Source organism: Pempheris klunzingeri, chromosome 17 (assembly GCF_042242105.1).
Source record: "Pempheris klunzingeri isolate RE-2024b chromosome 17, fPemKlu1.hap1, whole genome shotgun sequence".
NCBI classification, from domain to species: Eukaryota; Metazoa; Chordata; class Actinopteri; order Acropomatiformes; family Pempheridae; genus Pempheris; species Pempheris klunzingeri.
In genome coordinates, this window is record NC_092028.1 from 5,908,133 (window position 1) to 5,921,569 (window position 13,437).

Below are 13,437 nucleotides of genomic sequence, written 5' to 3' on the forward strand. Positions count from 1 at the left end.
CACTGTAACAAGTTAAGTTGTGACGATTTAAAATTATGATAAAAATGTCGTGTAAAATTATAAGTACAGTTTTATAGTTATGTAGTAAATTGTAAGTTGACAGAAGTAGAAATCTGAATTCGTTTTGTCATGACATTGTAGAATTATAAATTACGTGAGCTTGGTGTAATTGAATTCTGACAAGCTACATATATTTTGCTTTTCATATTTATTAACATTTTGTGTTTCTTCTTTGTGTGTTTGGGCTCCTGAACATTAACCTGATCTTTACTGGCACAGAATATTACGTTCTATTTTAGCTATAAATCACAGACATAGTCCAACATGTTTGAAAACACTTTATTGGAAAACTAAAGGCATCTATGTCTTAAAATAAATAAAAACAGATTTCAGTCTACATTAATAACTTAAAAAATTGATTATTCAGTGGCATCACACAGTTTGACTGATATGAACTTCCTCCAGCCAATCAGAACTCTCCTTTATCAGTCAGGGCGTGGCTTCACAGCGTCTTAGTCTTCTGTAAAGGTCAAAGGTTGAGTGGGTGGGGCGTGTCAATGGGCAGGGCTTATAGTTGACTGGCTCCTCCTCTCGTGGGAGGGGCTTCTGCCTGAGGAGGTCAGGGGTCTTGAAGAGGAGGAGGGAGGGGCCATCTGTGGTCTTGGTGCCTTGGCAGCGGGGGGGTGGGGCCAGAAGTAGCCTATCCTGCATCGCCTGGCTGAGCAGCTGATCATTTTTTACTTCCACACTGACCAAAGAGGTGAAGAGAAGCTGGGAGCGAGAGACATTCACTACTACAGACACAAACAGAGAGAGAGAGAGAGCAGAGACTTTAACAAGGTCGGTAAATATAAAATGTACAGTACAAGGATGAAATCAAGGTTAAGTTGAAGTGAAATCTAAAAACCCAAAGTAAATAGACAGACATACGAATGAAGCTATAACTTAGCAGTCTCAGTTGACTGCAGCAGCCATCATTGCTACCCGCCTCAGTAAAGGTCTGTTGAGGCCTGTTTGCAGGTTTGTTCTGCTTTCTGGAGGAAAAATCCAGGCCAGGATGAAGCCCAGTCTCAACAAACATCCACCCTGCCCCCAACTTAGTGACACACTGTTTGAGAAATAAGATGTCTAAATCTAACCCTAACCCTCTCTAATGAGCGTCACACAGCTGGACCAGTCTGCAGGTGTTAACAGCTGTGTGTTTTTGCACAAATGATTGTAAGGGCACACAGTTACTACTGCCAGCACAGCAGCGCAGGGACGTCTTCCATCATTACAAAAGTATGTAGGTCAATGCGAGGTTCCTCTTGAAGGAGAGCTCTGTTATTTTTAAACCTGGACCCCATTTGTACCAATTCTGGCGTCTAAATAAGTGCCTCATGATTGGTAAAAATAAATTAGTCATGTATAGTTTTTAGAAAAAGAGTAAATTATCTTAACATATCTCATGTCAAACTATACTTTCCCCCTGATGCAGGAGGGTTTACAGCCTCATAGCAACTGATGTGTACTTTTCTACTTCTGCCATATTATTCATCATACAAAATGAGAAAGTAACTGATGAATGAAAAGAGAAGAGTGGTGAATGTTGATACAATTACCACAGATTCAGTTATTTTTAACTAAATGGTTAATATGAAGACAAATAAAATCTTAATCTGCTAATTGTCCTGGTGCCGTGTGTCTTTGCGCATGTCTCCTCCAAATAGAAATAGCCTAACTGAGACATCGGTCATGGTTACAGACCAGGTGGATTTCTGGGTTACCCGAGGAGCGAGGAATGAAATGAGGCAAACGAGAAGCATCGTGTGTGTGTGTGTGTGTGTGTGTATGTGTGTGTGTGTCTGTGTCTGTGTGTGTCTCTGTGTGTGTCTCTGTGTGTGTGTGTGTGGTACCTTCAGTAGCTCTTGTGTTGATCAGGTTTTTGGTCCTCTCTGACCTGCGTAGAGTCTCCTGAATGGCCTTCTGGGCGTTAAACTCTGCGCCCTGCAAGACAACAGACAGGTTACCACGGTAATCAGCTGTTAATCAGTTCAGTGATTATTTATTAATAAGCTGCTAAAAACAGTATTAACCTGCACTGACTGAAGCTCCGCCTTCAGAGCTAGAGTGGTGTTTAGCTCAGCCCTCTCCAGACAGGCTGGATCTTGACTGGCTGCAGCAGCAGGGGGTTCCTCACACTGTGTGGGGGCTCCACCAAACAAAGCAGAGAACAAAAAAATGCTTTTATTGATCATTGTAATCATTAGCGACCAGTAAGACTGTCGGCCTGATGAGGAGAAAATGGAAATAAACACAGTAAACCACTGATTGAAATGGACCTTTGGCCTATGAGGTTATGCTCTGTTAGTCACGTTATCCAGTCTCTGTAGCTGGTGGGGGTCGAACTTTTGACTTTGCCACATGCTGAAGTCGTGCACGTGTGGGTCCAAAAATTAGGTCTTTTTTTTGTCCTCTCAAGTGTGTTGATGCTGCTTAAATGCACCATCTCAGAATACTGAAAAACTGAAAACTTTCTGTAACGATAAATTAAATCTATCTATCAATTTTCATTAATTGGACAAATATGAGCCCTGATTTATTCACATTTAGTGTGAACTGTCAGACTGTAGATACCATGGTAACGCCCTCTCCTCCTCCTCTGACTTCTGATTGGCTGCTGAGGCAAGGCGTGTCTGTTCAGTGTAACATGAGGCTCCGGTGTTATAGTAACGGTCACTGGCTCAGCAAAACACACCTGCAGCAGACCAGACATAGAACAATAAGTAAATACACACACAGGACACACATCAGAACAACAGGATGATGTAATCACCTGTGTGTTCCCCTTTCTTCCTGTCTGCCCTCGGGGGTGGGCCTTCTGATGTGATTGGTCACTCTGCTGCTTCACTGAGCGGGGCTTCAGGTGTGTGTGGCCAGACTTAGGCGCAGGGCTGAGTGTGACCGACAGGTCGAGTTCAGGACAGTGAGTCACAGAGGAGGAGGAGGGACAGAGGGGGAGGGGAATGGGATGGGGGGAAGGCGGTGGAGAGAGGAGGGAGGAGGAACTCCTCATTCTGACAGGAAAGAACACAGTGAGACATGTTTGTGATTTTCAGTTGGAGCCATCAGACGGTACAGCACCTGAGCTGAGGGCAGTGGCTCATGACCCCCCCACTCACTGACCGACTTCACTGGATCGTTGACTTTTTATGCCTTTTATGTTTGTCACTTTGACTATGTGAGCAACTGGATACCTGGATTTTCCCCCAATAGATAGAATAAAGTATCTATCTCTGTATCTATGTATGTATCTATCTATCTATCTATCTATCTATCTATCTATCTATCTATCTAAAGACGTCACTTTGAGAGACAGAAGTACTTGATAGATTACTCAGTGGCTGACAGCAGCTCCTCTTCTAGACAGCGGCACTTCTTCCTCCGCAGGCTGCAGAGGCTCAACATGGACTCCAGGATACTCTGCAGCTTCTACAGGTGCACCATTGAGAGTATCCTGACTGGCAGCATCACCTCCTGGTACGGCAGTTGCACCGCTCTCAACCGTAAGGTGGTGAAGACTGCACAGCACATCACCAGGTCGATGCTGCCATCCATGGAGGACCTCTACACCCAGCGGTGTAGGAAGAAGGCCACCAGTATCATCAAAGACTCTTACCACCTCAGCCACAAACTGTTCTGCCTGCTGCCGTCTGGCCGTCGGTACCGCAGCATCCGAGCCCGCAGCAGCAGGCTCAGAGACAGTTTCATCCCCCAGGCCATAAGACTCTTAAACTGCACATAGTTTGCAAACAATTTGCACTGCCCTATTTTGCACCTCTTAGCTGTACATTTTATTTTCTTATATTTTCTTAGTTGTATATACCTTATTTTTTACTTATATTTATATTTCTTATGTACAGCAGTGTTACTGGGACCAGAGACATAAGAATTTCACTGCCAGTGATTGCTTCATGTAACTGCTGAGCATGTGACAATAAAGTCTTTGAATCTTGAATCTTTGATGAAATTAGTTTATTATGCATTAGTTGTAGCCCTGTACTATTATTACAGTTATGTTCTCAGACTCAGATTAGGTCTGAGTACAATTGGACTCCAACTCACTGAAGTTCAGTCCTTAAAAATACAGATAAGTGAGTCTAGTTTAGACGTTAAACGTTTAAATGTTGTTTGGTCATTGTCTTTTAGTGGGCTCACCAAACTGTACTGTGTATTTAACGTGGTCTATATTTAACAATACTAAGTTATGTTATATTTTTGTATTGTAATACTCAACATATATAAATAGAATGGGTAACCAGCATGGTAGTGTGATCTGAAACACCTGCTGCCTCCAGCAGAATGTAGCATCATTGAAACCAGCCACCAGCTAACAGCAGACATAAACAGATTCTAATGTGTGGTATCATTAGTATCATATGTATATTAGCAGCTGCATAAATACAGTTAATACAACATGTAAGAACATGTTTGAAATATTTGGAGGTCACTACATTATTCTACACATCTGAACCCTCACACGATCCTGGCCTGATTCTGACTGCACTGGAGAGACGTTGTCATTAAAATTCAGCATGTAAACTGAAGTGTCATCAGAACTATCTGACCCCAAAACATAATCTTTTAACCATTAGTTAGTACAGGCACGCACACACTTCTGGTTTATCCCAATAATCTGAGTGGTTCACTGTCCAATACTTGTTGTACTTGGTTTATAACCAGTTCACTTACCTGCAAAGCTAATGGTCTGTGCCTGAGTGTCTTTATTAGCATGCTAACAAGTTAGATTACAGTAAAACATACTAGTCACCTAGTCTGACAGCCAGACTGTCACTGTCACAGAAGCTAATAAAAAAAGCTAGAAGATACTTATTTTAACTGCGAACTGAGTGTCTAGTTCCTAAATGTGGAACTAGAGTTAACATTAGTTCAGGGCTATGTTTTCAGTTGGTCTGTGTTCGTCACTTATTTGCTTCAGGAGGAAACACTGACGCTACAGTTAGCCGCTAAAGCTAACTAACGGACTTACCTGTTTATTCCAGTCAGACAGGCCCTCTGCTGCAGAACACCCTCCAAGTCTGTCGCTCTCTGCCGGTGACCCAAACCTCTGTAGCACCCAAACGTTTCAGGACGGAAATAATCCGTTTCTCTTTTAAATTCCCCTCCACATTCTCCTTCTTCCTCTTCGTACTCTTCTTCTTCTTCGAGCTAAAATCGGGCGCTTGCACCCTTGACGTCACATTAGCGCCACCCTGTGGATGACGCGTCAGGTTTGTCTGCTGGGATAAATGCTGCAACCATGCATGAATAAGACTAAACATTAACCAGACACTACATATGGCACATTATCCATTAATCATCATAGACTTTGAATGAGTAACCTGCTGCTATTATTGTGGCATGAGCTGTTTTCTACTGCCATACGACTCCTGGGTCAGTATATTTATACATATTTAGATTTTTATTAGAGCTTATGTCACCATCCACCTGGAATCTTTTTTTTGGTACATCAGATCAAAAATTGCCAGGTAAAACTTTACTTAAGTGATTCTGGGAATCATGGGAAAGCAAACTGTGGGTTTTACATTAACCTCTGCCACTGTTCTTCACAGCCAAACAGCCTGCTTTCCTCTCTGCTGCCTGCATTTTGCTGTGCATTTATAAAACATGAATATAAAACAATATTTCTTAGAGAGAGGTCAAAATGGCTGGACATGGGAAAGCCTGAAGATGCTGTGTGTCGAAGTTCACTTGGATTGAAACAGTGGTACTTTTGCAGGTGACATCAAGTCATAGACACGTCATGGGGAACCATGCTAAAGATCCTTCTTGTCTAAGGTCCTAACCTAAATTTCACATGGGAGACCTTTTTGATTACATGATGTATATGCCTGAGGGATTTGTGTTTTATTGAATGACCAAAAACTATTTAATAATTATCAACTTAAACATACTTACAGTTTAAGGAAATGGGTGTTCAGTCGGGGCCAACAGGTCATTTTTGCCCACAGGGCCCCATAGTGGTGTGATCCAGCCCTGCCTGACTGTTCTTCTTCATAACTTATTATGAGGCTGAAGTTGGCTTCCAGATATCAAAATAAGTGTTTCACAAAACAGAAATGGAGTTACAAAAAGTCTTTAGAATCAATCATGGGATTGATCTTGTTAATAGAGAGTTAGCCAAAAAATGTGCCCTGAATTAAGTTTCCTGAAATTTCCCCTAATTTCTGAGGAAGCAAACTTCAGCTGCACGTATTGGAGGAGAATTTTAGAACGTGACCCACACGCAGCAGGAGAGAAGACAGCATTCAATTTACACAGACTTTATTTGATGAAGAATTATGCAAATAAATAACTACATAAATAAATGAGTACAAAACAATTCTCAAAACTTTGACTAAGATGACACTTGCCAGCCACTGGTTTACATGTAGTTCTTCATAGGGGTAATGCTTAGCCCTCTGGCTGGGACATCTGGTGAAGAAACGGTGATGAAGGCTGTCTGCAGCAGTTTCCACATGTTTCCTCTGCCTCTGAGCTCTAAATGCAGATGGTGAACACTGCTGAGGAGTGCAGCGTACTACATGAGAACGCCAAAGTAAAACAACATGGACATATAAACACTAGGTTCTAGTTAAGCCACACACTAAAGAGAATGTGTCGCCCTTATGTAATAGGAGGCTGAGGGTGATTTCACACTGGGCAGGTGAAATTACAGGCATGGTTGGACAACAAGCTTATTCTGCATTTCTCTAAGAAACGGGGAAAAGAGGGAGGGGGGAAAATCCTAAACTGCAGCGTTGGCTTCATGACGAAGTTCAGGTAACAGGTGTTGGTAGGCTACTTTGGTTTTTTGCTTCCTGTCTACGGTCTTGCCTCCCACTGGAACAGAAGAGTCGGGAGGGTTGGACGATGAGGTGGGTGGAGGCATCGCATTAGCTAGCCCCTGGACTCCAGAGATCTGCAGGAAGAGAGACAGAGGATTACGCTTTAACACGCATCTATTGGTGATTGAGTACCAAGTTGGCTTATGTGTCTTTGTATAGATATTTTATAGATATATGCAACAAGAAGAGCATCCATCCATCCATGCAGTAAGTTTCTATCCTATCCAGGATCATAGGGGATTGCAGCCCATCGAGCATGACAGGAATCTTATAGGGTTAACACACATTCCTAGCTACAGGTACTTTAGATCCCATTGGAAACGGAATGCAATCAGATTTGTCAGATGGTATTATGATCAGATCTCAGCCAGGTGTCAACATGCTGCCTCTCCTGCTGTCTCGAACGGGGAGACTCCTAAGGGACCGCTATGGCATGAAAGGGTCATGTGACCCAAATTACTTTCTCATTACAGATACCTTCAGCTGTCTTTACTCTGCCAGCTCCACCTATGCATTTGCATATTATGATCTTCTCATAATGTAAAGGTTAGGTAACATAACTAAAGGTTAGGTGGAGATAGGTTTCCAATTAATCTCATGCATACAAAGCAAACTATTTTTTGAAAAAACATTGTGCATATCCCATACTTTCCTGTTAATATGAAAAAAGTATGCTGTATGCTGAACTGAAACTGTGTACTATGATGATTAGTATGTAATACATACTGTATAGCAATAATAGTGTGGATTCAGGACAGGCTGACAGTGTACACATCTTAACAGCGATAAATGGGTGCAGACTAACGAGCGGCCTCACGAGTAGCTGGTGTGCTGCTGTCGTCTCCTGGCACTCCTCATCTTCTCAAAGCGCGCCTCCATTTCCTCCAGGACCTTTGGGGTGTAGCGGACCACCAGCTTGACTGAGCCCTGGGCGGCCTTCAGCAGCTCCACAGCCTTCTCATGGTGCTCCCCCTCAACGCTCTGCATTGGAACCAACGCACAAGAGCTAAAACATTTCCACCGTAAGCACTACGCACGAGTTATCTACAGCTGTTTAGTCATCAGTGATGCTGATTGGTTGTCAGTGTGGTAGACCCACAGGTAGTCATTTTAGTGGGTCCCAAGGAAAATGAGAGTCTCTATTAAAACTTTTTTTTAATATTAATTAAAACTGCTATATCAAAATAGTTGTTATATTATCATGTTTTTCAGTGGCAGCAATAACTAGACAGTAAGCTGGGTTAGCACCAGAGGTGGAAGTACAACTTTATACTTCTACTCCTATACATCTCAGAGGGAAATATTGTACTTTGTAATTCACTTTATTTATCTGACAGATTACAATTTTTCATCCGCCGTCTGTCCAGATGTGGTGATTTCTGAATGTTTCTGATCAAGTGAAGGGGAAAGTGTTCCTTTATGGGTTTTGAAAATTCTCCTACTCCTTAATCTAAATAAGCTATTTAAAACTCTCTTGGATCAGCTTTAAAATCCATCGTCAGGAAGCTGAAAACAGGCTTTTCTCATGAAAAGTTTCAAGACTTTTTAGAGAGACATGATGCACTTCAAATGAGCTCAACCATAAACATCTACAGCAGCGAAATGCTACATAATCATGAATTCGGCAGTAATCAGACAGATAATTTAGATAAACCCCAGATAGTGCTGTTGTGCTATTATGTGACTGTGTTATTATGTGGTGTTCTAAAAAGGTTAGTTTGGATCCAACACAATGGTTGTGTAACACACAATGACACAAACAAACAACTGATCAATGCAGCAGCAGCAGCAGCAGACTGATGACTGATTTTGTCAATGAAGTCTGGTGACTTGAGGAACGTGATACCACAGCTGTTTCTGCTTAGACACAAAGGGTCTTGCAGGTCTTTCTCTGCAGGGATCCTTTCTCTAATGTTGTCAGGCACTGTCCAACAACAATCTGAGGCTGTTAGTGGCAAAAAAGAATTGCTTTTAGTGGAAGTAGATTGATTGGGGGTGATGTCTTAAAAGGATTACAGGTCTCAGGTTTATTCATCTCTTTGATGATTTTTAAAATGAGCATTAAAACATCTGTGTGTGTGTGTGTGTGTGTGTGTGTAGCTCCTCTCAGTGGGTGTGAGCTTCTTACCACTCCATTAACAGACAGCAGCTGATCGCCTCTCTTCAGTCCTCCTTGGCGGTCAGCCACTCCTCCGGGGATCACTCTGGAGATGTAGATGGGGGAGTTCTGCTCTTTGCCCCCCATGATGTTAAACCCCAGACCTTCCTCTGTCTTGGGGAGCTCCACCACCCTTGGGTGGGCGTGGCCCTCGCTGGCTGCAAAGGCTGCCACTGTGGCCTGGTAAGGAGGGCAACTGAATGATCAGCGAAAAAGTCTATTCCACACAAAAATGGTTATGAAGGAAGTGCAGGTGCCTTTAATCTAAATCCAGGTAAATCACCGCATGCATCAGACCAAGCAAGGCTGTGGAGTGCAAACTGGTTTGGACATAATGGGCCCTATTTTCATGTCAGAGTAATTACCAGTGCAATAATGTTTGCTATTTTCCTGGCTTTAAAATCTGCTTTGCCTGTCTCTCTGTTATTTTGGTGGAGTGCACGGTGTACAGGTGAGAGGTTCACTGAAATAAGGCAGCACAAGAAGAGCTGTTGGTATTTTGGTGGATTAAAAAGATGCTCAAATGCCCCCATTACTTTTACTTAACTCTATCCTTTGAAATGTAACTAATTCAATTGAACACTTTCCAGCCAGTAGATGCTTTTAAATCAGCATCAGAAAATAATATTCAATGTGGTAAAAGCAGGACCTTTGGTGAATCAGTCTGCATTTACCTATAAATAAATATGAGGGATTCTTACAGTATCTGTGGCCTGCAGCTGATTTATACTGTATGGAAACCTTCTGCTTGAGTTCATTAAATCCCTCCAGCTATCCAAAGTCAGCAGGACACATACTGTATGCTGATGAATCCGCAGCCTCGGATTAGAAAAACGTGCCAGAGCGCGGTCACATTACACACATTACACACAGCATTGTGTGTGTCTATTGGGAGACACTGGATTACCATCATTGCCAGCCCTCTTTTTAAGCAAGTGGCATTTCATGTTTTACTCTCGAAATGTACTGCATGCAAACGCTGCTGTCATGCAAAACTATGACTGAAATAGTGTCAGATTAAATTGCTTCACCAACATTTTTTTATTATTCATCTCTATCTCTATTATTTATTTATTTTCAATTCTATCTCTACTAATTAGTTTATGGTGCTGTGTGCTACAGTATTCGCAACATGTCATGCTGCTCTGCATCATCTAATCATCCTGGAAGCAGCTTTCCATTCGTTGAGTCATTGCTGTCGTGCTTCACTGTGATTGGCTCAGAGTAATCAGATGTAGTGTGACTGGCTGAGAGTGTATGTATTAATCACCCTCCACCGTGCGCCTAAAACTTGCCGCTTTGCACTGGTGCAACTGAAATAGGGCCCAGTGCCTCTAAAATAATTCCTCTTTTATATATATATATATATATATGTATATATATATATATGTGTTACTCAAGCACTCTTTAGTTATTAGTTTGCATGTATAATACCTTGGCTGTTGCCTGTGCTCGCACCTCTGGTCCTCCAACAATGTCTAGAGTGTCGTATAGCTGCTCATACACCTGAAGAACAACAGGGAGAACACAGATGAGTGCAGTAAAGAACACACACATGATTTGGACACAGAGCTGATGGGCAATTAGAACTCTAATTAGGACTCTAAACCCATCTGTGATAAGGAAGCATATGTTTGTACTCTTGAGGTCTCTTGAGGTCAGTTCAAAACAAGCATGGGGTTAACAGTTACAGTAACACACAATTACTAGCGTTCTTTCTGTGAATAAGATGAAAAGATGAATATAGTGTTATATAGTGTTAAAGGGACCGTTCAGACTTTTTTGAAGTGGGGCTAGATGAGGTCTTTAGACATAGTCTGTGTATTAACCTCAGTGGATGGCAGCTGGCACGACCCCAGTTTGTAGGAGCAGGCAGGAGTCCCAGCACGGAAGCTAAGCAATGTCCTGCTGTGGATGGTGTGCGTATCAGACAGCCCTTTCTGACATGGCCGTTCTCACTCACACCCTCTCTTTAAAGCCTCCATACTCCATTGACAAAAACAGGGGTTACACTGACTTTGGATAAGTGACTTTTACAACCCCACTTCATAACATCAGAACTGTCCCTTTACATGCAGAGATGAAGTCAGGATGTGGTTAGTCCTGCTTAGTATAAAGGGGAGAAGAGCTTTGAACAGAAACAGGAGTGCCTGCAACTGTAACTAAATCGAAGTCCATATCAAAGTGAGCATCTGGGGAGGGAAAAAGCAAGTGAGTGGATCCTGTGAACAGATTATTCCATCAAGCAAACTTGTTGCTTTTTACATATTAGTGTACAAAGGGCAGATGCTGAGTGTTGTGTTGGGGAACTGCGGTGGCTAAATGCAGTGAGACACCCCAGGTGTATACCCTGCATACATTAGGAGGAAACATGGAAACATAACAAAATGGGCTTCGGCAGCCCCAATATTTCTGCCCCTAGACTTCCCCTCAGACTCTGCTCCACGTCCGTACCTCTCTGATGGCGGCGCAGAATTTGCTCTGTAGGACTCTCTGTAAGGCCTGCAGTTTGGGAGGAGGCAGCTCACCGCTCCGCTGCAGCCGGTCCAGCAGCTCGATCACCCTGCACACATCTAACACACAAGGCTGGATTACTGAGGAGCAAAGCAGATCCCAGATCCATAAGATCCTCACACAGCTCCACAGGTTCAAATTTAGCTTTGCAGCAATAGCAATTATTATGTTCAGCAATTACTTTGAAATAATATGATTACTTGCAAATAAGCAAATCACAATAACAACTACCATGTAAAGGGATTTGTGGTGGCTCCTCCCTAATCCTCAGGTCCTGTTTCGCAGTAGGATCCTTTGTCAAGATCTAGTGTTTCAGGTGTCATTTGTAATGAATAAAGTGATCACTAACTGACACAGCGAGCCTCTGGCAGGGTATTCCAGCGGAGGAATACTGGTTAGAATCTTGTGCCCTGGCCAGAATGTTTTGAGGGGGAAACACATGTATAAGCTGGTGACTCTACAGGAGCCCACGCTCATCTTCTGCTCTAAAGCAGAATGAAACAGTGTTTTCTCCCAAGTTCAGCCCAGACGATTCCTCTTTACTGCTGTGCTGGGAACATGAGTCAATTTACAGTGCATGTCATATCAATCACAATATAGCGTGACCTGAACCTTTTGCATATATGAAATATGAGGTCATATAAGTCAAAAAAAGTGAGCTAACAGAGGAGCTCACTGCTCCGTTACAACATCCCGAGTCCTCTTTTACTCTGTAAGCTGGTTCTGGTTCAGGTTCAGTTCAGTTGTGATGATTAACTGAAGGTCATGGGGTTCCTCCTGTCATCATTTGGACTGACATGATCACAGCTTGGTGTTGGCTCACTTCCTGCATTAGTCTGATCTCAGAGGCTGCTGTATGAGACAGAGGAATCCTGGTCAGTGTGATAATTAAATGAACGGTCACAGCGACCGCGCCCAGCCATTGAAACAGCTGGACGCCGTCATCACAGAGCAGATCGTTGGGTTTCATTCGCACCAACGAGGAGCGACACCTTTCCGCACCTGTATCACACACACAGGGCGTCAGGACCACTGGTCACATTTCCCTGCACGGTTCAGTGATTATGGCAGTACGAGTCAGTTCATAGCAGCTAAATGGCTGTCAGACACGTCTGCTGCTCGCTGGGCCACACGGTGGTTCCCTGAGGAGGCCAACAGCCAGCAGGCAGTGATGGCTTCTCCTGCTGACGACCTCTGTTACGACAAAGAAAGGAGCCGCGGAGCGACGAGGCCGAACCCTTCAGGCTGTCGGACGAGCGGCTGCGACATCATTTTAGTATAGAAGAGACAAATATTTAACTCGGAATAGTTCTTTTTCCATCATTGAACAGCTAGCAGTGCAGTGGCGCCACCCGTTAAGTAATACATGCGTGCGCGGTGGCCCGCATCCATTGTCGCCCACACCGAGAAGCAGCGGATGCCCGGTACGTTACCTCTCTCCAGGCAGAGCGGCTCCGTCATGGCCGCCATGTCTGCCTCCTTGGCAGGGTGGTAGTAAGAGGACATCATTCTGAGCTCCTCCGCGTCCAGGCCGATCCCCTAATTAACACTGCGTAGGTGAGCTGAAACTGTGGTTCACAGTGATGTGAGGTCCATGTTGTGAGCTGACTGAAGGGGAGCAGACTGAGCTGGGGGAGGGGGGGGGGCGTGATGCTGGACTGAGGACCAGACAGGACGAGCAGACGCAGCAGCTTCACTACAGCTCCGGCTTCAGTGCGTGACTGTGTAATGAGCACTTTCACCATCTTCTACGCATGTTTAAAGCACTACAGCTGAAAGCACAAACGCAGATTCACTGACAATGCAGTGAATTTTTACACTACTTTATAATGTTACTTTAGCAAAGGGCCATACCAGTGATTCTTCATTATACACTGC

At 43.5% G+C, this 13,437-nt stretch overlaps 2 protein-coding genes across 2 annotated transcripts; both read right to left on the reverse strand.

Annotated features, from left to right (window-relative positions):
- Positions 1 to 325: 325 nt before the first annotated feature.
- Positions 326 to 5,197, reverse strand: ppp1r35 (protein phosphatase 1, regulatory subunit 35). Its single transcript, XM_070848370.1, has 6 exons — positions 5,030 to 5,197; positions 2,816 to 3,056; positions 2,617 to 2,737; positions 2,076 to 2,191; positions 1,896 to 1,986; positions 326 to 794 (listed from the first exon to the last, which is right to left on the reverse strand). Exons 2-6 carry the CDS (start codon positions 3,053 to 3,055, stop codon positions 490 to 492), a joined length of 873 nt encoding a protein of 290 aa, XP_070704471.1. The 5' UTR covers position 3,056; positions 5,030 to 5,197; the 3' UTR covers positions 326 to 489.
- A 1,110-nt stretch (positions 5,198 to 6,307) lies between these two features.
- lin7b (lin-7 homolog B (C. elegans)) lies at positions 6,308 to 13,168 on the reverse strand. The gene is made up of 6 exons (XM_070847172.1): positions 12,993 to 13,168; positions 11,500 to 11,618; positions 10,480 to 10,551; positions 9,016 to 9,225; positions 7,705 to 7,868; positions 6,308 to 6,961 (listed from the first exon to the last, which is right to left on the reverse strand). Exons 1-6 carry the CDS (start codon positions 13,066 to 13,068, stop codon positions 6,940 to 6,942), a joined length of 663 nt encoding a protein of 220 aa, XP_070703273.1. The 5' UTR covers positions 13,069 to 13,168; the 3' UTR covers positions 6,308 to 6,939.
- Positions 13,169 to 13,437: the final 269 nt, after the last annotated feature.